The 27042-nt window shown below is 43.7% G+C and overlaps 1 protein-coding gene and 1 long non-coding RNA gene across 18 annotated transcripts in view; both read left to right on the top strand.

Annotated features, from left to right (window-relative positions):
- LOC308480958 overlaps positions 1–27042 on the top strand; it is a 183357-nt gene that overhangs the window by 151800 nt on the left and 4515 nt on the right. The window lies entirely within an intron of this gene.
- On the top strand, positions 1761–26759 carry LOC308480927 (uncharacterized protein). 17 transcript variants are annotated; one of them, XR_013988301.1, is made up of 6 exons: positions 2621–5255; positions 6501–6679; positions 7789–7899; positions 8983–9073; positions 13193–13275; positions 20112–20316. XR_013988301.1 is itself a non-coding variant. In XM_081012921.1 (6 exons), the coding sequence occupies exons 2-6, from the start codon at positions 6551–6553 to the stop codon at positions 26578–26580; spliced, it is 333 nt and encodes a 110-aa protein (XP_080869047.1). In that variant the 5' UTR covers positions 2646–5255; positions 6501–6550; the 3' UTR covers positions 26581–26759. The 17 variants fall into 17 exon arrangements, 2 of the variants coding, with proteins under 2 accessions (XP_080869047.1, XP_080869048.1); XR_013988302.1 differs by having other exon boundaries at positions 2625–5255; positions 6501–6656; XM_081012921.1 differs by lacking the exons at positions 7789–7899; positions 8983–9073; positions 20112–20316 and adding exons at positions 15920–15992; positions 22071–22095; positions 26535–26759 and having other exon boundaries at positions 2646–5255; positions 6501–6656.

Raw genomic sequence — 27042 nt, forward strand, 5'->3', positions numbered from 1 at the left:
AACAGAAGAATGCATGGGCAGAAATGGTGGAGCAGTAGCGATATTGCCTGCTGGTGTTCACTGTTGTGTATGAAGGATATTGACAAGCTGGAAGGTGTGAAGAGGAGGGCAACCAAGATGGTCAAGGGTCTGGAAAAGGCAAGTCTTAAGAAGAACGGCTGAAGGAGCTGGGTATGTTTAGCCTGGAAAAGAGGAGACTGAGAGGAGATATGATAGCCATCTTCAAATATCTCAAAGGCTGTTACATGGAATATGGAGCAAGTTTGCTTTATCCTACTCTGGACGGTAGAACTCGAACCAGTGGCTTCAAGTTGCAAGAAAGGAGATTCAGACTAAACGTTCAGAAAAACTTTCTAACAGTAAGAGCTGTTAGAACGTGGAATAGCCTCCCTTGGGGGGTTGTGGACTCTCCTTCGTGGGAGGTTTTTAACCAGAGGTCGGATGACCATCTGTCATGGATGCTTTAGCTGAGATTCTTGCATTGCAGGGGGTTGGACTAGATGACCCTCAGATCCCTTCCAACTCTATGATCCCAGCATGGCAGAGCATAATGCTTTTGATCTTCAGGGTATGCGTCATGGCAACAAATTTAATTTTAACCAGTTTAGGCTGCCATCCTAATCCCACTCTCCAGAGTGTATGCACCAATGAATTCAATATAATTTATTTATGGGTAGGCACGCTTAGCACTGTAGCATTACTGAATTATTATTTATACCCCGCCTCCCCGCACCCCTCACGGGAATTAGCTTCAATACTTGAGGCACCAGACGACCTTAACGAAACATCACATACTCAACGCCCTTAAGAAAGTTGCCAAACTTCCCTGAGAATGTTGCAAACTTTTCCGCATTCTGCAAAGCACGCGGGAGTGTTGTCAGCGCGCTAAGCAAGACGAGCAGGCGCCTACGTGCCTAAGCCGCAGATATGCTGTTTTACAGCGCTGTGCAAATCGCGCATCAAATGTGCAAGCAAGCAGCGCCGGTTTTGCACAGCTCAAAGCAAGCGCATGCGTTTCTCATTTCTTTTCGCAAGAACTGCTATTTTTGCATTCATCGACAAACGCATGTCTGCACCTGTCTTGCGAGTGCTATGTTTGCCCTATTCTGAAAATGCATGCGTGCACTTTTCTTGCAAGTGCTATTATTTCCACATTACTCTGCAAACGCATGTCTGCACCTATCCATCTATCTAGACTAGTACTATTATTTTTTGCATTACTCTGAAAATGCGTGCATATGCAGCTTCTCTTCTCCAGCAAAGCGCGCGCCTCACTGTCAAAATCGGAGAGCAAAAAAAAAACCACGCACGGACAGAAAGAAGAAACAACAACCCAATCCTATTCATCTAACAGGGAGCTCCTTATTTCCTTCCCGGGACCTCGAGCCCCGCCCCGCTCTCACCTCCCATCTCCCGCTCCTCCAATCAGGGAAGCCCTTTCCACGCCACGCCCCCTTCTCTTCTTGCCCCTGCGCGGCCAGAACCAGGAGCCGCGGCCGCCCCAGCGCGCCTCTCGCCAGCCCGCGCTTCCGATTGGCTCCCGCGCGCCCACGTGGGCTCACCCGAACGGCCCTCCCCCATTCCGCCACGCCCCTTCTCTCTCTCACCGGCGTGCGAGCGCGAGAGCTCGGAAGGGGGGGGCGGGGCGAAGCGTGCGCGCGGAAGGGGGAGGCCGAAGGAAGGAAGGGAAGGCGGCGCGGGGATTGGTTGCTAGGGCGCTGACGTCAGAGACCCGGAGGGCGGGGAGAAAGCTGAGGCACGGAAAAAGGTCAAACTAAAGGCGAGGAGAAGCGGCGGCAGCGGCGGCCGGAGCGGCGGAGGGAGGGGGGGCGGATTGGGCGGGAGGGGAGAGAGCGAGAGCCCCCCCCCGCACCCCCCACCCCCACAGCAGGTACGGGCGGGGGGGGAGGAGGAGGAGTGGGGTGCGCTGTTCCCCGTGGCCACGCCCCCTTCCTCACCTTTGGGGGGGCTTTGTGGGGGGGCATAGAAGAGGTGCCCCCCTGTACCCTTTTCTCATTGCTTCTCCTCAGGAGCCCCTGAACTTATAGGGGTGACATGGGGGGGGGAAGCCTCTGGTTCCCCTCATGTAATGTGTGCCCCCCCCAAACCAACATACACAGATAAGCACCTTAAGGTGCCAGCCCTCCTCACAGTCTTAGGTGCTTCTGGCTGCCCCCTATGTTTCTTATAGTTCTCTTCCCCACCTCATTGGGGTCAAAAGCAGAAACTGCCCTCCCCCCCTCTTTTTTCTGGCACTTCTGCAAAAAACAGCAACAGCCCCCCCCCACGTAGGGGTGACCCCTGTGCTTCTCCTGCTGTCCTCAGGAGCCCTAGACTTAAATGAGGAAGTCTTTCCTTCCCCTCATGTAATGTGTCCCTCCCCCCCCCCAACGCACACATAACCACCCTAAGGTGCCAGTCCTTGTGGTCTGTGTGTTTCTGAGACCTATGTAGGTGTGTGTGTCCCCACCTCACTTATGGGGTCCAAAGCAGGAAGCGCCCCCCCCACTTTTTCGGCACTTCTCTGAAAGAAAACGACAGCCCCACATTGAAACGCACCTATATTCGGCTCCTCAAATAAGTCTCTCTGCTCTTTTGCAGGGTTTTTTTGGGGGGCGGGCGGGCACCATGCTAGAGTGCCCCCATATCTGTCCCAATTGTCCCAGAGAAGTACCAACAGTCCTGTGCTTGTCTCTTTCCACACTACTGCTCCCACCTAAGTTGACAAGCTTCCTCCTTGCCGTGTTTCTGGGTATTGAGGATGTCAAGGGAATGTGAAGGGTAGGGTGGGGGCTTGCTGAAAAGTGAGCTGGTACAAAAAGGAAAGGTGCTGTTTGAAAAAGGGTCTTTGTTCTATATGCTATGGGCAAGCTTGCACACACACACACACACACACAAATACATATATGCATGCCATGACCTCTGCATGCCCCGCAGGGTCCTTTTCTGGTTACGTTGGGTGATGCGGAGCGGAGATAAAGATGTTTTCCCTGCTTTGCTGTCAAGATTCCTTTAGGGAGGAATGTCACAGATGGGTTGGAAGAGTTGGTGATACAAGACGCAAAAGAGTTCTGTCGTTTTGCCCTGGTCTTCCCTGTTAGGGCAGCTGTACTGCATAAGAAGGCAGCTCTGATTTCTGTGATTATCTTTTTGGAGCACCCTGTCTTGGTGATTGCTGTTTGACACTTTAGTCGTCCTTTAGGGGGCAACTGGGTGTTTGGGGAAAGGGAGACAACCCAGCAGCTGGCAGAGCTTTCCCTTTCTCTGTAGAATTGAGGAAGTGGGGCAGGGGATATCCGGAGTGTTTCCCTCAAGCTTCCCAGCAAAATAGTTTCTATAAAAGGCGGATATCAAGTGACAGTTTTGTGTAACACTCTTCACTTCCTTGTTTATCTGCTTTCCTTAGCTAGGCTTGCCACTTCTTTAAGATTGTTGACGGATGATGTTGTACGGACTAAATATATATATATATCCCATGATGTCTGATAGGGAGGGACTGGGACTAAAACATCAGATTTGTTTCTTCATGGCCATTGCAAGCAGTGTTGGATTGAAGGAAAGGGAGTTTGTGCAAGGAAGCGAGAATGAGATGAGAAGTCTCGGAGCAGTAGCGTATAGCAACAGCAGGTTGCTCCTGAGCTGGAAACTTGGGTTCTGCTTTCTGAAACTTTCTGCTGACAGTGCACTTCTTAGGGGGAATCTGAGTGACGGCTGATGCAGCATTGCTGCTCAAGATTTTTTTTATAAAAATTGTGGTTCATTGAAATTACTTCATTTCGATGTGCTGTACCCAGGCCTGCGGTGATTGACAGTTGTGCATCTAAGATGTGGATGTTGCCTGTTCACTATATGAGCAGTTGCTGCTTTGTATCAGGAAACTACTCTATTTATATCGTTGTTGTTGTTTTTTTTACAGGGCTAAAAGAAGAAATCACATGTACACCTAAGTAGATGATTGTTTGAAATAAGTGCGAAATCTCTAGAATGAGAACAGATGTAAATTGCTGTAGTCATAGGGTGACTTCTCTGCAATCAGCCCGATAGCTCATCACAGCACAGTCTTAATTGAACCTGCCAGACTTGTCAGCATGCTTACTCAATGCTATCCCACCCTGTCTCGTTTTGCAGAACAGCAGTAAAGAATGCTGGTGAGGGCAAACCTCCACAGAGTAATGAAAAGTGAACTTCTTAGCATTTTGACATCAGGGTAGAGAATTCTTCCTCCCAGCTGCTTTCCTCAGGAGGCTTATCCAGTTTGTTGATTTGAATAAAAATGGGCACAATTAGCTCAATTAGCTGCTATATAAAATCTCAGTTTTCTGGCCTGATTCCTCCCGCTCTCGGCCCCACAATTCCCAAGGACTAGAATTATTTTGGTTTTGCTATAATTATCCTCATATGGGTGGGGCTCTTCGAAGGCTGCTCACCTTTTCTTTTTTGGGGCTGCCTTAGCTGTTTGTAAGAAGTTGTGGAGAGGCTGAGAGATGGCCCTGCTTTCTCTTTTCCCTTCCCAAACAGTTTGGACTGAACACAGCGAAGTTGAGTTCACTTGCTCTAATAACATATCACATGAGGGAGGGCATAACCTCAGAAGGGTTATTGAAAGCAAAAAGTGGAGATTCCATTGGCCTTTTTACAAACTGGGTTAAAAATTAAGCTCCGTCTGTGGTGTGTTAATGTGCTCCTGGAAAATATGTCACCAATTTCATAGCTGCCTTCCACATCTTGAAGTGTGGGTAAGAAGCAGTAACTCAGCAGATCATTCCAGATCTTATGACCTTAGTGGGTTTGTGGAGGTCACCAGCCTAAATATGTTTGTGTTCTCTATAGCAAGTGGGACAAGCATCTTTTCTCAAAACCTTGAGGTTTTATTCACATTGGCCTTTTTTTTGCATTTTTTTGCTCATGAGATCTGGAACAAGTACACAATCTCTTGCAGTGCAATACACAGCTCTTCATATATGTCATGTTGTAAGTCCCTTTCAAATCTGAGGAGATGGTTAACTTGTTGGGAGGAAAGACAGTGTTACTGTGAGACATATTCTCAGTGGTAGTGCCTGTCTGGATACTTGTACGTGCATCACGAGTATAAGGAAGTAGTTATGTAAAAGAGTTTTCCATCCTATCCCACCTACAGCCTTCCAAGCAGCCCTGAGATTGGGATTTCCCTCATACTGAACATTATGGAGAATGTGCTGTTCCTTTATCTTCTGTGTTGGACATCATTGAGTTGGGAGCAGGTTGCAGCAGTTACAGTTACGTTGTGTGGGAAATGGGAGTTTGGGTACAGTCTAGATCAGGGTAGGGAAACTGTTTTGTCTACATTATCAGGATCAGCCTCTTTGACCAAACCTGGCAGGTGTGCAAGGCTGCCAATGTGTGACTCGCAAGGCATCACAGTGACGTCTTGGGCCGAAGTACTTTGGACTCTCAGAGTTGGGACTTAAAAGCACCTTGTGGGCTGCTAAAAGGGAGGGGTTGTTCCTTCATTTTAGCAGAGAGTTGCATAGAATCCCCTCCTAAAACAGTGATTTAAAAGAAGAAGAAAAAACCCTCCATTTTAGCTGATTTTGATGCACTTCTCTTTCTGAATGTTTGGAATCTCCTGCTAAAAATGGGAGGGTCCTGCTATTTTGGCAGGGGATCAGATGCAGGCTTTCATGGAAAACTGCCTAAATGATGTAGAGGAAGCCCATTTCCTTGAAACAAGAAGGTGAACAGGATTGAACCCTGCTCCTCAGCTGATAAGTGTGGGTTCATTCCTGCTCAGTTTGGCTGTGCACTTCTGGGAACACGTACCCAGCCAATGCAGGATTTAACAATTATCTAGTGCCTATTAGGTGATATCATGTGTGATGTCAGCCGATGGGTGAATGGGCATAGTTTTGGGGAAGTAGCCTGGCAGTTCAAATTGGACTCCTGGTGGGCCAGGATTGGCTTGAGGGCTGGAGGTTCCTCACTTCTGGCTTAGATTATATACAGTGGTACCTCGCAAGACGAATGCCTCGCAAGACGAATGCCTCGCAAGACGAAAGAGTTTTTCGTTTTTTGAGTTGCTTCGCAAGACGAATTTCCCTATGGGCTTGCTTCGCAAGACGAAAACGTCTTGCAAGTTTGTTTCCTTTTGGATTTTCAATGCATTCCTATGGGAAACCGTGCTTCGCAAGACGAAAAATTCGCAAGACGAAAAAACTCACAGAACGAATTAATTTCATCTTGTGAGGCACCGCTGTACATGCGTAAGTGAAACCTTTTGAAAGAGGTATCCATGTGTACAGTGTTTCTAGAACAGTGTGGTATGAGGAGGAAAGTTCAGCTTTCAAGTTGTTCTCAGGTGACATCTACATACATCACCATATTAAAACAATAGTTGTACTAGAGTAAAATACCTGTTCATATCTTAAGAATAGATACTGCTGTGCAGTTGTGGGGAAGGGAGGGCAAATGGAGAAGAATCTGTACAGTCTCTCTCATCTGCTGTTTCTTGTATTGGTTTCCAGGAGAAGACAGAGCATAAGCCCTCGTGAAATATAAGGTGCAGTGTTTGGCCATGTCGGTGGCCTTCTCCCCGTTGGTGGATGAAGCAGTGGCCTTAGCAACCATCTCCTCTCTGGGGAGCAGAGAGAATTCTTTCTCCCTCTCTTCCTGCCCCTCAGGTGTGGCCACTTCACTGCATGAAGTACGTTTGCACATGTTTCACAGTAAAATAGCCCCCAGAGCACTTCAAAGTACTTCACAGAGCTGTAATTTCAGCTGCTCTGGGGAATCCTTTATTGTGGCACTTCCACGAGCAAATTCCAACTACTGGCATTTCTCGGAGCTAATTCTTGTGTGAATGAATCCTAAAATCGGCTTCTTTCAAACGAGAGTCCAAAACTTTTCCGTTTCATAAGTTCATTAGTAACAGTGAATGGGTTCCAACTGCAAATGCAGTATTAGGAAAACTTGGCAGTTTCTGTTTATTAAATGCAAGTAAAATAAACATGCCCATTTCTGGGGAAAATTGTGGAACACCAACATCACAGAGAGAATCTGAAGAAAACTTGGGGAAGGTGGTCAGTGGGACAGATGACAATAGAAGGGAAAGCGGCATTCAGTTTCTTCTAAACTGAAAAGGAGAAAGATGGGGATGTTAAGAGTGCTTTAAGTCCTAGAAATTTGCCACTTTCTGTTGCAGTGTTAAAGCAGTTCCTCCAGTTGACAGTTACCAGGGAGTTGCTGCCAAGCGTCTTTCTCAATGCCTGCCTTCGAAATCTACCCTGTCCTGGGCACATCTCACAGTCCTGTCTTAAAAATGCAACAACTCAAGCTTTCTTCAAGAGGCAGCAATATATTAAAGCACAGTGATGTCGGTTTTCGGGGGGGGGGGGCTGAATTGAGACTTTTTTTTTTTGCATCAGGACAGGGGAAAAATTGGTTGGCATAAGAAAATACTCTCACATGCTGGGGTGTGATCTAATTTAGCACAATCAGTTTGCTTGTATTTATTAGACAAAGCAAAAAAGTATTACATTCCTAGCTTGCCTAGTATTGTATTTGCAACTGGCATCCATTCATTTTCTGCAAATGAGCTTACAAAAATGGAATTTCTGCATAGGAAAATGAAGCCCCATAATTTTTTCTGCCCCATGCTGCTGGATTTTCTAAACTCAATTCTATATACATCAACGTTTGTAAGCAATTTAACAATAGCGACAACATTCCAAGCAGTAACCAGGTGTTTACTTTGAAACGTGAACCCTAGGAGGTATTTCTACCCGACTTAAAGTCAGTCTAAATTCTTTTTAGGGAGAATTGAAGAATGTGGGGCAGAGCTTAATGTGAACCTTCTTGAAGTTCTTCTGCAATTTTCTAGTTCTCTGTCTCTTAAGTTTATATGAATGCGATCAAAGTTGATAGGTACTTGTGGGTCAGAAATTCTTTCTGTCCCAATTTCCATCTATTCCCCCCTCCCCTGCTCACCCCCACTTGCTGCCTGAAACCTTGTGTAATATTTAACTTGGTGCTAGAATGTTTCTGGAATACTTGAGGTAAATTGGATGAGGCATTTGGGAGATAAGAGGGTTCAACAAAAGGGGTGACTTCACTTCTTGAATATTCTTCAACTCTGCGTGAGTTCCCTAACCACTTGGCTCACAACTTTTCTAATATTTTGCTTTTAGTGGGAGTTAATAAATTGGGCCAGCTCTCATGTGGAAGTTGGCAAGTCTTAGTGTTAGGTACATATTTAATTGCAGCCTTTATCTCTCAAATGCTAGGATAAATTGCAGGGGCAATGCCATGTTTCCATAGATGTGGGAGGAGAGGCATGGGTTGTGCAACTTTGCAATAATTTATTCTGGGTTGCTTAGCCGCAACCTGTATCGTTTGCTGTTGTTGTTCCTCTCTTCGTTGTGTTACCATTCCCGCCAGTTACACTTCTGCTGGGGTTTTTTTTTTTTTAAAGGGATTGTTCAACGTGTTCTCTAGGGCTGAGGGCCATGGCTGCATGCTTGCACTTCATAGTACTGCCTTGTTTAACACAAAACAGCATTTGTGATGTGCTCATTCTCCCATCTAGTTGGTCAATAGCTCTTGACAGATGGGAGAGTGAGAACTATTTGTACAGCCTCTAAAGTGCAGCACTCTGGGAACAAAATGCAGGACTGTCTTCCTCCCAACAGTTAGTGTTAGTTCTTAAAGTTTGAAGGAGAATGAGCAAGTGTTGCATGCGATCATCCTAGCACAACCTGCTCGTGATCTGCACGTGTCTTTATCCTTACGTGAGGTTCCTGCTTGTCTCTGGTGGAAATTTTAAAATGCCAATACTAATTCATTTGTTTTGTACAACAGGGCACTCAACATCTTGTCTGCCATAACTCAAATACTTCACGCAGGTTGGACGATGCACATGGTTGAAAAGTTGTTTATGTAGAACTTGCACTGTGCAAAGTGCTTTAGAAAAGCCTTGCTCATCATAATCGTATGAGGTATATTTTTCAGATTTTGCAGATGACAAAATAAGACTGTGTAGCTGAAAATCGTTTTGAGAGTTCATAAGAGCTGAGGTGGAATTTGGCCTTTTAGATCATGGGTGAGTGGTGTAGCTTCACATCATTAGCTTTGTGAAACCGTGATATATTTGTAATTGGTTTTCATCTGGGGGGGGGGCTAGTTGCTGCAAAATTTGGACATTGGGGTAAGGTGTAAAGGAAGGAATGGGTTGTGTTATAGGTGATGGAGCTCATACAAATTAAAAGTCATATAATTCAAAACTAGTTATACAGCAGACCCCTAATGTCTCTTTGGCTTATCTCTGTTTTCTAAGCAATTACTTCTGCATCTTCAAGCTTTCTCCTTGACCGTGAAGGCTAAACCACCTTAAAATTTTCAAGTTTGTATGTTCCTGCCAGATTTTTCATCTTGTGCTGGCATGTGGCACAACTCACAATCCACTGTAGGCTGATTCCCTTTTGGAGAAGCACAAGTTTGGCCCTAATGTTGCACACGAGCATAACTGGAAAACCTCCAAGATGTGACTTAATACCTTAGCAATACTGCATAGAAGTTTATTTACTTGGGACGTGGAGCTCTGGAACATAAGCAAAAAAGATACAGGGCTCTGTCCCAAGGAGCTTGCAATCTGATGTTTTGATAGGAATGGAGATGATAAAAGGAGGACCGGAGAGGGATGTGCAAGCGCTTCATGGAATAAATAGTTTTTGAGGGAGACATTTGAAGAAAGAGTGAAGTAGTGCCCAGAAGTTTACAACATTGGGCCTTGTTCTTTGCAATCTGTGTGCCCATATTGCAGCAGAATCTGTGGTTAATCTTGTTCCCAAGTAATGGTAATTGAGTTTACACTGAAGTGAAAGTTAGAAAGATAAAAGGAAAACAAAATATTAATGTTCAGTGACCTAGACAGCATTTCTGTTCCATGTCCGAAATTTCCTCTGAGGCGTTTTTTTGAATCCCTAGGAGTAAGGTCTCTGGGAAACTTCATTGTGTTTTTAAAGAACGGAAGCTGAATGAAAGATGCAAGAAGGAAAGGAGTGGTTGGGTCGACAATTTTTTTAAAAAAGGGTGATATTCAGCTAAATTTTACACTGAGTGAACCCACTGAAATTAAAGTTTATGACTAAGTATGAGTCCTGATTCGCGGTTGGTGCTGTAGGTTAAACCACAGAGCCTAGGGCTTGCCGATCAGAAGGTTGGCGGTTCGAATTCCTGGAACGGGGTGAGTTCCCATTGCTCGGTCCCTGCTCCTGCCAACCTAGCAGTTTGAAAGCACGCAGTGCAAGCAGATAAATAGGTACCGCTCTGGTGGGAAGGTAAACGGTGTTTCTGTGAGCTGCTCTGGTTTGCCAGAAGCGGCTTCGTCATGTTGGCCACATGACCTAGAAGCTGTACGCTGGCTCCCTCAGCCAGTAAAGCAAGATGAGCGCTGCAACCCCAGAGTTGTCCGCAACTGGACCTAACGGTCAGGGGTCCCTTTACCTTTACGAATCCTGATTAGCTTATGAGGAAATTCCTCAGAACACTACCTGAAGATGACTAAAGTAGAGGATAAGCGAAACTAGCACTGGGGGATAAGAACACAAAATAAAACATGCCAAAATAGAATTTAGAGTTAAGCTGAAATGCGTCTTTGCCTTTCAAAACTGTTTGTAATTTGCAAATGGCCTTTCTCTCTTTTAGCTTTTCCATAGAATCACAGAATTGTATAGACCATGAGGGTCATCTAGTCCAACCCTCTGCAATGCAGGAGCCTTTTTGAACCCATGACCCCGTGATTAAGAGTCTCGTGCTGTACAGACCAAGCTATCCATCGAGACCTTCCCCTTTACCTGCTACGACTTTTGCCATCTTTTCTGCTGCTTTGCTTACAAGTTTTCCTTGTGGGATTCGTGTGGCATCACCACAGAATTGCATGGTGGAATTTTGCTGTCCCGATTCATGTGACCTTTTGAGTAGGCTGGTGGTTAGGTTTGGTGGTGTCATGTATCATGTTGTGGCACAGCATTTGGTACAGAATATTACAGAAGCCATTGTTGGCATGACAGCAAACACGGTGGCAGAGGGGAAATTTAGAAGCCATGGGAAAAAATAGTTGGCTCCCCTACCTCAATTGTGTGTTGTTTTTTACACTAGATTGTATATAGATTGACCTGCTACACCTTCAACATAAGAGGCCCAGCACTGAGCCTCCAAGTGTTTGAGACCTAGACTGTTCTACTACCCACCTTCTGTTTAGGATTAAAAGGCACACACATCTATTCTGCAAGCAGGAACTGTGCTATTGCTTAGCATATGAATAGGAGAACAAATGCAAATGCTAAACATGCAATTGTTAGCTACTTACATACCTCACAGTTAAATATTAATAATAAATGTAGCTGTTTCTTAAGCTGTGTAACATAATATGCACAAATTGAATTTTATACAGACTAGCTTTCTTTTTCTCCCCCTCCCCCCTTTGTCAACAGATCAGCTGTCTGAAAGGGAAGTGAGAAGGTTGTACAGGGCTAGTAAAGGGTGCAACAGACACACAGACAAAGACATGTGAGCAGCTCACTAGACTCAAGGATCTGAACTTGTGCTACTGGGCTGTTTTCTTTGCACATTGTTTACATTCAGGAAAGCTATTTTTGGTTTCCCCAAAACAATGCTGTTTGACCTTCCCATTTTTAAAGAGCAGAATAATTAACTTCATTAACCTCAAAATCAAAACTTTTCTACATTTTAAAACAGGTTTTTAAAAAGCAAAACAAACCCATTATTTATTTGTGTTTGCAAACGAGTCTTCCTGGAATTCCTTTTAAGGTCATCTCTGTGGGTGTCCTTTATTAAACCTCTTAAAATATTTATTTCCCTCTCGATGTTATAAAATGATAACGTTGCTTGTATGATGACTGAGAAGGATGTTTTCCTTCCAATCGTTTGTTTACAAAGTAAAACAGATTTCACACATTTTAAGAAGGCCATAAATTCAAGGATACTTTATATTTGTATTAAGTTCGGATTTAGTTTTACAGTTCCTTTAAAACAACAACAGAAACATTGGCCATGCTTTCAATTGTGCCCAGATACACACTGGAAGGTATTAAAACAAATTTAAGACTGATTCGGTCATCTGGGGGCTGTAATCCAAAACGTCTGGAGGGCACCAGGTTGGTGAACGGCTACTCTAGAGTAACACGGTGCCTAGATTTTAAAAGGAAAAGACCAGATTTTAAACAGGAGAGCTTGATACAGCTGTCTGCAAGGAAGCCTGCTCACTGGTGGGTTCTTTGCTTGCTTTTATTGTCTAACATTTAGATAGTTGATGGTTAGACTCCAGCATTAAGAGTAAAATAAAATGGGATGTTCTCCCAAGACGCCCCCATTCTAAGCAAGTTATGAACCTGCCTGCCCATTGAGATAGTTGTCTGAGGCCCTCCTATGTGTCCCATTATCCTGAGAATTGTACCCAGCTGGGACCACAGAGAGAGCTTTCCCCCTGGTTGTTTCCAGTCCTGAATTTTCTTCCTGAGGGATGCTCATCCTGTTTCCTCTCTAATGGCTTCTCATAGGATGGTCAAAGCCTTCCTTTTCCAGAAAGGGACATAAACAATTGCTCTCTTTTTGAAGTGGTTTTAATTGCTGCAGTTAAATCAACATTTTTTAAACAGGAGGGCACTTTCTATTTTTAAATTTTAGTGCTTTTATGGCTGCTTTATTATATTGAATTGTGAAATTGTAACTGCGATTACGTTATTGTTTTAACTTAGCTGCTTTGGACTTGTTGAGGAAAGACTGGGTATAAAATGTTGCAGAAATAAATTACGTATTTGCATAGAATTGTAGATTTGGAAGGGATCCTGAGGACCATTTAGTCAAAAATCTCCTGCAAAGCAGAAATGTGCAGCTGTCCCATACGGGAATCGAACCTGCAACCTTGGCATTATCAGCACAGCACTCTAACCAACTGAGCTATTCATCGAGTCTTATTATTTTAAAAAAGATGTGAAACTACCTGGGGTTTGGCCTAGGGACATTTTCAACAACTGGTAGATAGGTAATGCATCTTTAGCATGTGGCCTGACAGAAGCAAGACAGTTGATGCAGTTTTACACTTTTTGATTTGCTGTATCTTGAGATGTGCACAAATATATTTGTATGGGTACTTTAAAGACAGACAACCGGCACTGAAGAATGTATTTCTGTTCTGTAGGATGCAGACTACTGGATGTTGGCTTGTCGCAAGTTGTATTAGAAGACTCCAAGATTCAAGAAAACAGCCCTAACAGTATGTTGGTAAGTTTAGAGGGTGACTTGGAGGTTTGGAGGGTCACTTCACGTGGGGTGGGGTAACAAAAAAGTTTGTCTCTAAAATTAATAGGGGTACAGTAGGAGGAAGGCGAACAGAGAACCTTCGAAATCAACTTGACAGAGTTGGAACCACTCCACTGAAAAAGTCATATAACAGTTAGTGCCAGAAATGGCCACCTCTGTCCTCGAAAGGCTGAACAATATTAAGAACATTTAAATGTATGAGCATATGACATTGCTGCATGTTGTCAAATGGTGGGTCCATATGTGTGCCAAATGGCAGTAGAATCTCTCCAGCATCTCTCTCTTTTCCAGCCTTGCTATCTGGACTTTTAATGAAGATGTCAGGATTTTAACCCAGGGCCTTTTATTCACAAAGGTTGTGTTTTACAGCTGGGTGGTGGTTGTTCCTTTTGATAAAGAAATTGTGCTGAGAGCCCAGCTTCAGCTTTCTGTAAGAAGCAATTAAGGGTTAGAGTGCTTGGCTTGGACTAAGAAGACCCATGTTGAAATCCTCACCCAGTCATGCAGTACACTGGGTGACTTTGTACTGTTTCTTAGCCTTGCCTCTCTTACAAGGTGGTATTACAGACTGAGCATCACTGTGAGTCTATTAATAACAGACTTTTAGGAGAAAAGGTATTCCTGCAAATACTCATCATAACAAGCTACTAGCATTTCTTTTTAACTCTTTCGCAAAATATAATCAATTGGGGCTAACAGAATAACAGTATATTAAAATAACTTACAATTGCCACTTCGAGTTAAAATTTGTAAGCTAGGGTTTTAGTTGCGTGGTTGCTAAAAGCAATTGTGGTCCTTTAAAAGATACAGGAAAAGCCCTGCTCACCCTTTTGAGGCCTTTGAATTTCTGTCTGCTAACTGGCAGAATAGAACCTTGATTGAGATTTTGCATGAGTGGGATGAATGCCGGCTGTTGAAAGCCAGAAACAGATGATCATGATTTGTATCCCTACTTGGAAGTTGCTTCTTAATTGGCATGCTTGGGCATAATGATGTTCCTAACATCTTTATCATGTAAATGGCCTCTCATGGTTGAATATGTATTGATCTCTTTGGAACGCTCACAGAAGCAGTCTTTCATGTTGAATTACCGGAACTTTGCACTTCAGCCTGAGTTATATTGATGCCTAAAGGACTGCCTCCTGGCTTGCCAGAATGTACAGTTTAAAAGGCAATAGTTCAGCTGCAGACCTGATCAATATCCGGTAACTGCAGCATAGTTGACTCACCTTCTAGGACAGTTTGAATATGAGCGTGTTTTGGCGTCATCAGAACGATTGCTGTCATCTGTCCTAGCATGCTGTTCTTCCTTCCAGCAAGCCACTGAGATGGTGCAGGGAAAGATGAGTAAGGCTCCAAAAGGCTGCTTTTTGCCATACTTGGATTAGGGTAGTACAGTGCTCCCCAATTTCTGCACAGCAACTTGGATGTCAAGGTGCCCTGCAGGATATATATATGCTCTACAGGTAACAGATTATTCCTGGCTTTATCTTGCAGACCTCTTGATTGCCAGCCACTGTGCATCTTGGTTTTTATTGCTATAATCTGCCCTAGTAGGGACTAATCTAGAGTGATAAATCTTGATAAGGGATGTCCAGCTTCTGTAAAATCTAGGCCTATTATGTTCTTCTGCAATGTTTTGTGAGCTAGGGGGTTTAGTTTTGTTCTGCAAACATGTCTCTTTGCATGTAGTCAGGTGTCATAGTTGGCCATCACAGTTATAGAGCTCATATCATAGAAATGCAGAATTGGAAGGGACCCTGAGGATCATCTAATCCAGTGGTTCTCAACCTGTGGGTCCCCAGATATTGTTGGACTACAACTCCCATCATCCCTGAGCTCTGGCCTTGCTAGCTAGGGGACCCACAGGTTGAGAAAGGCTGACTAATCCAACCCCCTGCAATGTGGGAATATGCAGCTGTCTCATAAAGGGATTGAACCTACAACCTTGATGTTATCAAATGTGCAAGTTTATAAAAGTTTAGAAATTGCACCGCAAAGGGGACTTGTAATAAACAGATATTTGTTCCTTTAGTTATAACTTGACATTGTTTTTCTTCTCTTTGTGATTGAAATTGTGTAAGTTGGTGCAGCTAGATGACCGTTGGATCCTTTCCAACTCTACAATGCTATCATTTTAAATTGATTAAAATTTGGTAAGACTTCCAGTGGCTATGTTGAAATTGCCTTTGGGACCAGATTTGGCAGGTGGGTTGCCTGTTGGCGATTTCTCAGATAGAGAGTGGCATTCTTGTTATGCAGTTGATAAACTTTTTTATTATAGGAATCCTAATAACGTTGGGCATCTATTGCTTATTCACATTGACTTATCTCCCAAGAAAATCTGTAAATCTCAAACAGAGATACAATTACTCAGACCACTCTGTGGTCCAAAACCTTGTGTCTCAAATGTCATCCTGTGTTGTGGCCAGTTCCCATAGCATTTTTTTTTTCAAAGAACAGAGTGCTCTTTTATTCATTTTATTGTAGCTGACACCAGGTCTCACTTTTATTTCCACAATTGCTTTTCTTCTCTTAGCGGTATATGCTACTTAGTTGATTTTCTTTTACTTTCTGTGGCCTTCCTGGTCTTTTCTTCCTTCAGCACTGCTTCAACCATCCTCAACCATCCCCAACCAACTCACCCTCCTTTTGTTTATCGTCACACATCTCAAAAGGTGGGTTTCTCCTCTGCCTTCAGCTGCCTTTGTCACTGCCTTGTTGGACCTTGATATTCTTCTACAGACTCTGTACATCACTTTATGATGCCATGGAAGGGGACACTCGTCTGAAACGAGTAGTTGCAACTGGAAACCAATAGGGGAAAATGCTACTAAAATTTCGTATCGTTTATCAAACTGGCTGCTCCTATGAATAAAACAGCTTTTCACTCTGAGTGTTCAGTAGCACTGTTTCATGTTAAGGAAACTTGCATCCTTTGAGAGCCAAGTCCTTAATAAGAGAGGTCCTAAAACTTGCTTTGGTCATTGATGAGAGGAAATTCAGTCTTCAAATCGCCAAATAACTTTGTTTTTGTACTTCTGTTAAAGATTGTCTGCATACTTGAAATAAGAAACGTGCCTGTATAAATGAAAGTTCTACGTAGCAGTTGGGCCAAGAAACGTCTAAAGAAGGGGGTTGTTTCCCCTCTCTCAAATGTTACCATCAAATACAAAAGAGCAGAAGTGCTTTCTGAATCACTCTTAGCAGCTGTTGATTCAGATTTAAATGCTTCCGATAATAACCCACACGCCTGAAGTTGTTATCGGGAAATCAGAAATGCTGGAACATAGGATAAGAGTTTTGGCTTCTGGCTTTGTGAGCACTCGTCAACAATGTTTATAAAGTCCCAAGCTATATGTGACATTAAAAACACTTCTCAATGACAGGTGTATCTTTAAAAAACTGCAAATAACAGCCCGTGGCCCCGGAAAGAACTGTAGCAGATGATGAAGCAAAGTTTATTCCGTGTCCTGTCCCAACAAATATGGTTGATAGGCAAGTGCTATTTGCATTAGGAAGGAATGTTGCTTTCTGATTAAAATAGCAGTTCCGGAAGAGCAATTTTTGCTGGAACCGTGCTGGGTGGAATGGATCAAACTTCACGTCATCACCTACTGAAGTCTCAGGTGGGGGAGGCAGTAACTATTATTTGCAGTTTTCAAAAGATACACACTAGGTTAAACCATTTCATACATTCAAGGGAGTAATCCTATACAAAAGAAGCTGGCGTAAAGCAAGCTGGCGTAAATTAAGCTGGCATAAACTTATAGCAGATCCAAACCCCATTCAGGAGCCAGACTACTTGCAAGGAGCCAGCATAAAATTGCTCCCAAGTGTATCTTAACTTTTTCTTTTCTAAATTAGGCGTTCATCACAATGGCAGGCTTGCACCTGGTCTGATGTTCCAAGTGTCCCTGCTGTTGTAAGATTTGTATAAGAACCACAACAGTGGAGTGTTAGTTTACTGTTGGGAGATCTTCCAGTATCTTGGACTTATTTCCTCTTTGAAAAGGAATGTGTGGGCAGTCCTGGCCAAAAAATGGCAGTGTGGTGTGCCTCTTTCAAACAGACCAGCCTCCATAACCCCTTGCCTTGATTGAACCTGGTGTATCTGCCACTAGTATCAGACTGTGAAGAAGAAACAGTAGTCAGAGAATTATAGAACTGTAGAGTTGTAAGGGACTCTGAGTGTCACCCAGTCCAACCACTGAAGTTAATGTGAGAAGGAGTCTTTGCTTTTTGAATAGGTAGCTGTAACTTCTATTTCATATTACTCTTGCATTCTGCATTTAGATTTTGTTGCCCCAAACTGTTCTCAAAATAGTCTCATATTTTTCTTGCAGAAATCTAATTTCTGGAACGCCACATTATCGCCTACTATGTAATTAAAAATAATTAAGTCTTTGAAATTACATATTTTCACTCTCAAAAATAAGGGCCCCCATCACACCTTTGTGATTGTCTTCCGCATCTGCTTTTGGTGGCAAAATGTCAGTTTCAAAAGGTTATTTTAAAAAGCTATTTAATGAATGGGTGTAATATTTTTATCCAGATTTTCAGTTTGTAATCTGTTAGTGCAGGAACTCTCCCTACTTTTTTTATGTACACTTTGGACTGTTTCTTGAGTTACCTGTTAGGAAAAATAAAAAGAAAACCAAAGAAAAAATGCTTTTGAGTAACAACAACAACAACAACAACAACAACAACAACAACAATTTATTACTTATACCCCGCCCATCTGGCTGGGCTTCCCCAGCCACTCTGGGCGGCTTCCCAAAAAAATATTAAAATACTGTAATACATCAAACATTAAAAGCTTCCCTAAACAGGGCTGCCTTCAAATGTCTTCTAAAAGTCTAGTAGTTGTTTTTCTCTTTGACATCTGGTGGGAGGGCGTTCCACAGGGAGGGCGACACTACCAAGAAGGCCCTCTGCCTGGTTCCCTGTAACTTCGCTTCTCGCAGTGAGGGAACCGCCAGAAGGCCCTTGGAGCTGGACCTCAGTGTCCGGGCAGAACGATGGGGGTGGAGATGCTCCTTCAGATACACTGGAGCAAGGCCGTTTAGGGCTTTAAAGGTCAGCACCAACACTTTGAATTGTGCTCGGAAACGTACTGGGAGCCAATGGAGGTCTTTCAAGACCGGTGTTATGTGGTCTCGGCAGCTGCTCCCAGTCACCAGTCTAGCTGCCGCGTTCTGGATTAGTTGTAGTTTCCGGGTCACCTTCAAAGGTAGCCCCACGTAGAGCGCATTGCAGTAGTCCAAGCGGGAGATAACCAGAGCATGCACCACTCTGGCGAGGCAGTCCACAGGAAGATAGGGTCTCAGCCTGCGTACCAGATGGAGCTAGTAAACAGCTGCCCTGGACACAGATTTGACCTGTGCCTCCATGGAGAAGTGCGAGTCCAAAATGACTCCCAGGCTGTGCACCTGGTCCTTCAGGGACACAGTTACCCCCTTCAGGACCAGGGAATCCTCCACACCTGCCCGCCTCCTGTTCCCCAAAAACAGTACTTCTGTCTTGTCAGGATTCAACCTCAATCTGTTAGCTGCCATCCAACCTCCAACTGCCTCCAGGCACTTGAATTGTTGACGCTGGGGGTGCTTGGGAGACCCTTAATGAAATTTACACACCTGACTCCCAATTTTACACACACACACACACACACACACACACACGCTTGCTTTTCCACATATTGTTGAGTGCAGCTGAGACAAGATGACTGTGTTAACAATAAAAATATCTCAGAAGTAAGTCCTCTTAGGTATAGTGGGATTTGATTCTTGTGTAAGAGTGCAAGGATGGCAGGCCTAATGATGAAAAAACATTGGAAGAAGTGATGGCAACTGCTTCTTGCATGCATTTACTGTCTGCTGCAAATTCTTCTTTTGTGTGAAAGGAGAAAGTTCTAATAGTGGCTTCTCATAGAAAGTTTTAAGAGCAGCCAAATTAGTCAAATACCATGTGCTTACCTCTCCGTGAAATACCACATTTCTTTCCAGATTTCTAGTTGTGGAATTACTGGTAGAGTGTGTTCTTGGAAATAATTACTGGGGTTTTTTTTACACTTGGTCCTTAAAATATATAAAATAAAAGGTCAGTTTATTAGACTGCATGTAGTCTCCTCAGTCTAACCTTGACCAAGAACTACTTGTGTACCACCAGCGATCTATAAATATGAAGACATGGCAAATGATATACTTCTGGTCTCCTCATTCTATTTTTTTTTCAAAAAAGGTACACATCTGTGTTTCTTTGTGAGCCTGCTGTTCATGCAGATGTGTTCACTCACCTAGAAAATGTTTAACTGCCAGGTTTCTTTGTGTAGGTGTCTCCTTGTGGATAACTTGTACTGTCTCAGTTTTTTGCACTGTTGAAGAAATGGCCCAGTGATTTTGGGGATTAGTTTGGCTTGTTTGATTTAAATGGCAGTCCTATAACTTGTATCCAAGGGTTGTTGAGTAAAGTCTAAAGAGTTGGCCTGGATTTTCCCCGAGCATCTTCCCTTTTCTCTTTCCCCCTACCCCCAACTCTTTGGCCATTACTCAATAATCCTTGGATGGTTCCTCTGTAAACTTGAGTATTTTTTTAATGAACTGCTGTTGTCATTTCCTATTATTTAACAGGAAGCTTCTACCTGACAGGTTTAGCAATGATAATTTTTAAAAGGATACAAGTTATAGGACTGTCATTTAAATCAAACATGCCAAACTAACCTAATAACAAATGATGGAATGCTTATTGAAATAGGGCATGCAGCCTTAACAGCTGGTTCCCACCTGGTCTTTTACAAGGTTCATTTGCTTGCCTGACACCTGTTCAGATGGATGCCTCTTGCTAACGCCTTTGATCGTACTACTGCCAGTGACTGTGAGCCAAGATGCTGCTGATCCCCTTCTGATCCTTCCCTCTGAAGTGTCACCTCGAATTTGGTGGGGGAGCATTGATGAATGGATTGTGTCACTTTTTGTGATCAGAATAAATTTTCCATTTCCAGCATCCAGACTTTTTGTTTTTTTATTGAAAAATTCAGGACCTTTTTTTGATTTAAGGAATGTTGAGTGTTTGTATCTGAGAGCACATGGGTTGGGTTGTTTAGCCTGGAGGTGAGAAGCCTGTGGCCTTCAGATGTTGCTGGACTGCTACCTACCATCAGCATTTCCAGTGGTCAGGGATGATGGAAGGAATTGTTGGACGACATCTAGAGCCCCATGGGTTTCTCATCTCTGGTTTAGCCTTGCATCAGCTGATTACGTAGTTAAAGAGGAGACCCAGAGGAGATATGATACCCATTGAATATCTCAAGGACTGTCACATGGAAGATGGAGCAAGCTCCTGCTCTGGAGACTAGTACCTGAACCAATGGATTCAAGTTACAAGAAAGGAGATTCCGACTAAACACCAGAAAGAAGTTTCTGACAGAAAGAGCTGTTCAGTAGTAGAACCATCTCCCTTGGGAGGTGATAGACTCTCCTTCATTGAAGGTTTTTAAAACAGAGTTTAGGTGGCCATCTCTCACCCATGATCTAGTTGAGAATCCTGCATTACAAGGGATAGGACTGTTGGGATTTCATTCCTGCCATTGCAGGATGTGTGATTGTTTTCATCTCATGTCTGTGTTGACATTCCATACTGTTGGAGTCACGAGAAGGGAAGTTCAGTTACACTTTTCCGTTATGTTGCACTTTTGCTTTTCTGCTCTCTCAGAGATGAAGGAGAGGGGAGCTATGATTTCTTTTGTTCTGTTTTGTACATAATAACGTAGCTTAGAAATCCACACCTCCAATGCCTAGCTTCTGCTTGGACTCTGCTTATGTATTGCATGCATATATCTTCGGATATATGTCGCAGAAGCGCATTGGGAAAGAAGAGTGATGAATCATCCCGAGGGTCACTTGTGGAGGAGAACGCAGCTGCCTGGCATTTTCCAAGTTGGTGCAGAAGCCCAGCGAGGTCCAGCTCCATGTACCCAGGCACCAACAAGGACTAGATAACTCTCAGGGTCCCTTCCAACGCTTGTGCTTTATGAAATAATAGAGTTTTTTTCCAATGGTGCATGGAATTTAACTGAAAGATTTGACTGGGGGGAGGGAATGCAATTTTTTTTTTGCACACTTAATGATGGTTTTATTTTAGGGATGGGGAACCTTTTTGGGTTTGTGGGCCAAGTCCTAATCAGGATCAGCCTCATGGGCCAAATTTGACAGGTGAAGCTGCTGGCAACCACACGGTTGTTAGGTGAGCAGAGCTTCACACCTGTTAAAATCCCTCCCACAGCTTTGCAAGTGGTCCTTGCTTCCTTCTTGTTTCTCGGTTCCTACTTGTTCATTCACTCCCAGACTTCCCTTTACAGAGGTGAATCTTAGGATAATCAGCGAGAGCTGGAATTCAAGATTCTGCCAGGGGTTTTGGCCCCATCTTGCTTTCTACTGGAGAAAGCTTTAAAACCTGTTTCCTAACGTTTCAACAGAAGCTTGTCAGCTGTATTGGAGGTGCCGAATCCTCTTTTAAAAAACAAAATCCCACTTTTGCTTACATAAATATTTTGAGTGAGATCCTTTCTGCATAACTTAAACGTTAGTCTTTGAGCGCTTAACTGCTGTGCTTTCTCAACATATGGCAGCTGTGTTATCAAGGGTGATGGATTGCAGTGCTGTCATAATTGGTACCATGAAATGGTTCAAAGGAGATACGGAAATGTGGTGGTGTTTTGTTACGTTTTTAAAAATTAACTTTTCTTTTTCTTTTCAAAGGTGGCTTCCTTGCTCCAGATGCACAGTAAGTAGTCTGTAGCTGTAAACATCCCCGACTGGAAGCTGTAAGCTTTAGCTTTCAGTCAGATGTTTGCTGCCACCGGCTATTCATAAACAACGGTGGAAGAAAAAGATCCATTATAACGATACATTATTTTAAGCTGACAGGCATGGAGGGGTTGTCTTAACACTTTTTAAATAGATGCCAGGGATTTGAACATGGGGTCTTCTGTATTCAAAGCATGCGTTCTTGCCCATTTCCCCCCTCCCTCATTTTTCCTAAACCTTCTTTGCATTCTCTGCCTTACAACCTGCCCTTTTGCACAAACACACGTATACAAAGGGGTGCAGTATACATATTATTTAGTAATATTTTATCTATCCATTTTAATGGGACGCGGGTGGCGCTGTGGTCTAAACCACAGAGCCTAGGGCTTGCCGATCAGAAGGTTGGTGGTTCGAATCCCCGCGAAGGGGTGAGCTCCCGTTGTTCGGTCCCTGCTCCTGCCAACCTAGCAGTTTGACAGCACGTCAAAGTGCAAGTAGATAAATACCGTATTTTTCGCCCTATAGGACATACTATTTCCCCTCCAAAAATGAAGGGGAAATGTGTGTGCGTCCTATGGGGCGAATGCAGGCTTTCGCTGAAGCCTGGAGAGCGAGAGGGGTCGGTGCGCACCAACCCCTCTCGCTCTCCAGGCTTCAGGAGAGCCCCACCGCCAGACCCACAAGCTGGGGGACAGCGGGGAGGCGGAACGCCGCAATCCCGCTGTCCCCCGACTTTGTTAGAAGGCTGGCGGGGGGGGGGGGAGAAGCCTGCTCCTCCCCATCGCCAGCCCCACAAGCTGGGGGACAGCGGGCAGGCGGAACGCCGCCATCCCACTGTCCCCCGACTTGGTTAGAAGGCTGGCGGGGGGGAGAAGCCTGCTCCTCCCCGTCGCCAGCCCCGCAAACTCGGGGGACAGCGGGAGAGGCGCAGCACGCCATCCCGCTGTCTCCCGACCTGGTTTGGAGGCTGGCGGAGAGCTTCCCCTTCCCCCAGCCCTGCAAGCTCCCAGAGCGATGCCGAAGCTGCACGCCGCTTCGGCATGGCTCTGGGTCCTGTTCTGGGGGCTGGGGTCAGGGGTCCTTTACCTTTACCTTATTATCCATTTTAATCATTTACCGGTATATACTGCCCTGCATCCTATCAGAAGCCTCTTAGAATATTTGTTATCCTTCTGTTTGCTTAATGTTTGTGAAGCCTCTGGAAGTTAAGCTTGGAACTGAGTAATAAAATCTGACGTTAACCATCTAAAAAGGCAGGAATACAAGGGACAAGAAATGCAGGATGCTCAGGAAGCACCCTGTTTTGCACGACATCCTTGTGATGTCATATGTGACATCCATGTATATGTGCTTGAGCAGGCTATCCCCCACCTAAATGCCAAAAATGCACTGAAAGGACAGACTGTGGCTTTCTGCCATTACGGGCTCCTTTTTAGATTACATCATTTATATTTATTCCTCCACTATGTATAGCAGGCCAGCAACTAGGATTTATAATAACCAACAAAAATGCTTTGCTCTTGTTTGTCAGAAGTAAAGCCGCTCGAGTGTCAATCAGCAGTTTTTAAAATAGTTGATTGTTTCTTACTGGTATTCACAATAAACCTTTAGACATGATTGTAAGTTGTGATGATAGGGAGAGGGTATACTTTATTGCTACAAACAAGAATTCTTCAGTGTTCTCGCTTTCAGATGTCTAAATATCCATATGATGCTTACCTTTCAGATACTCTTCTTAGAACAGTTCTAAAAATATGTTTCATTCTTTGCATTTCATTCTTGAAGTGGATTTATTTACTCTCACATATGCTCTTACCAGCTGAAGTGGCCATATTGTTATCCTGTTTTGTTTTTTCTTTATTTTCACCTCCTTCGTGGCAGCACTAGAGTGTTAATCTTGCCATTCCATTTGCTCTCCGGCTCAGATCATTTCGAAACCTCCTTTGTGAATTGGAGTGTCACCTGAGCCAATTGAGTACTGGTGTTAATAATGGCTGCAATTCTAAAACTGGAGCTGTTTTGAGTCTGCAAAATCAGACACTGCGCTTGTGCTACGTACAACCACGAGCTGTTGACACACCTGTTGTCTCAACGGAGTGAGGACTGCAGGAACATGATGCACTAAGCTTGCTGAAAGACACAAGCTCCTTCTCTGCTCCATTGCATAGATGGGATGTCTCTCTACTTGAGGTTGCTGGAGGAAGGCACGGTAGTATATGTAGAAAAGATTATCTGCCCAGTCAAGTGGCATTTACACACCTTATTTGTATAATAACCAGTTGATGGGCTAGGTCAGGTTTTCCCAAACTCAAGTCTCCAGCTGTTTTTGGAATATAACTCCCAGCATCCCTAGCTAGCAGGACCAATGGTCAAGGATGATGGGAACTGTAGACCCAACTGGAGACCCAAGTTTGGGGAACCCTGGGCTAGATAATACTTTTTTTAATATATATGAAGAAACAGGTTTCTAATACAGTTAGCTTTCCTGGAAGGTTGCTGAAGGTCACTTTCCCCAGCCTCCTACATGCATGCAGGCTCCACAAATCCCAAACAAAAACATGGTTCATTCAGATAGTTTCTCAGTAAGGCTCTAAGGGCCATTGTTCCCAGGGCAGGCCTAAAAGGAAAATCCAGATGACTGAAGCAAGTGAAATGAGCCATGTGTTACTGGAGAAGGCTTTAAAAAAAGAAGACAAAACAATTGCTGATCATTCTTTAGATGGGGTATTCCTTATCAGCTTGAAATATGAACATTAGCTAGGCAGTTGAAATAATAATAATAATAATAATAATAATAATAATAATAATATGATCCAGTAGCACCTTAAAGGGTAAAGGGACCCCTGACCATTAGGTCCAGTCGTGGCCGACTCTGGGGTTGCGGCGCTCATCTTGCTTTATTGGCCGAGGGAGCCGACGTACAGCTTCTGGGTCATGTGGCCAGCATGACTAAGCCGCTTCTGGCAAACCAGAGCAGTGCATGGAAACTGTTTACCTTCCCGCTGGAGCGGTTCCTATTTATCTACTTGCACTTCGATGAGCTTTCGAACTGCTAGGTTGGCAGGAGCAGGGACTGAGCAACGGGAGCTCACCCCGTCACGGGGATTCGAACCGCCGACCTTCTGATCAGCAAGTCCTAGGCTCTGTGGTTTAACCCACAGCACCACCCGCGTCCCTATAGTAGCACCTTAGAGACCAACTAAATTTGTTCTGGGTATAAGCTTTTGTGTGCATGCACACTTCTACCCAGAACAAACTTACCGTAGTTGGCCTCTAATGTGCTACTTGACAGTTTTTAATTCTTTTTATTTATTTCGACTGCGTCAGACCAACACGGCTACCTACCTGAATCTATGAACTATGCAGAAATTGATGGCAAGACCAATATACCAAGCTCCTCACCCACCAATGAGTTTTCTTAGCTTACTTAAAGGTGCTTGTGTGCACACATGAAAGCAAACACAATGCCTTTGTAGATTCAGGTAGGTAGCTGTGTTGGTCTGACACAGTCTAAATAAAAAAATAAAATAAAAATTGTCCAGTAGCACCTTAGAGACCAACTAAGTTAGTTCTGGGTATAAGCTTTCGTGTGCATGCACACTTCTTCAGATGTATACCTAGAACTAACTTAGTTGGTCTCTGAAGTGCTACTGGACAATTTTTTTATTTACAATGCCTTTGTGATAACCCTTGTGTCATAAGCTGGTTGGGATCCTATGAAGTATGCAAACGGTTCTGTGTCTAAGGGGCTTTGAAACTTGCTCTTATGAACACAGGATCACTGACTCAAATGGCAAACAAAATTGAGGGGACTTTTAAAAAGCAATTTGTAGTATGGCAGAGGAATGCACTGTTTAGAGATATGAAAGTAAAGTGCTACTGAGATTACTCAAACTCTTGGATGAATCTCAAGTCGCTATTTGGATCCCTGCTGCAATGTGCAAGCAATTAATCTTTTAATTTTCACCTCAGCTATGCTTTAAATTCAAATTTCTGGGAGATCGTAGGGGAATGTCAATAAGATATATTACTTGCATCATGATGGAATAGTGTGACCACTGTCTGCTTGCTTTTATTGCCTCTTGTGGTTTTTATTCCCTTATTTTTAAATCTTTGCTTGTTCTTTGAACAATAAAAACTTAACATGCTGTCAACAGAAAAAGGAAAGGTTATACACACACACACACACACACACACACACACACTGTACAGACATGTTCAAAAGCAATGTGTCCTAGTTGAGATTTTAACTCCCTTAAAACGAAAGTTATGGCTTCAGCAAGGGGGATTTAAGGCTGGAAAATAATGTTGATTCTCTCCATTGCATTCTGTGTACCTGGTATCTTGAAATATTGAAGTATGGACTCCTTTGAAGTGCATCAGTGTTGTGTTCACATTGTTATCCCTGATTCTTAGTTCATGTAAACATCCTACACTCAGCTCTAACAGACGGAACGGCTGAGAGGTGGGTGTTTACTTCAACTGATTTGGAAAATCTGCCTTCCTGAATAATCAAGCCATGAAACTGGATAGACTGCGGGAGAGGGCAACCGTCAACTGTGCTGATTCCCACCTCATTTGAATAAATGCAACCTCCAATTATCTGTGAAAGTGGTAATCCATAAAATAGTTTGTCTTCGGTTTTGTGTAATACTGTGTGTGTATTTGCCCTTTTGTGGCAGTGGTTTGCTTCAAGATCTACGCTGAAGGCCTATTTTCAAAATTTCCCTTTCATCTGCTGTAAACCAATTCCAAATAGTTTACTATAAGGAGTGATGCATGCAGTCTGACACAAGGCAGAGTGGAGGTTGGTCTTAAACACAATAGTCAATGTATGTGGAATGCCATATCTGTGCAAAATATCTTGCATTTTCAATGTGACCTTGATATAGTTCCGGTTCATGTCCTTGGTGTGCCTGTCTAT

Source organism: Podarcis pityusensis (assembly GCF_964106645.2).
Source record: "Podarcis pityusensis genome assembly, chromosome: 7".
NCBI classification, from domain to species: Eukaryota; Metazoa; Chordata; class Lepidosauria; order Squamata; family Lacertidae; genus Podarcis; species Podarcis pityusensis.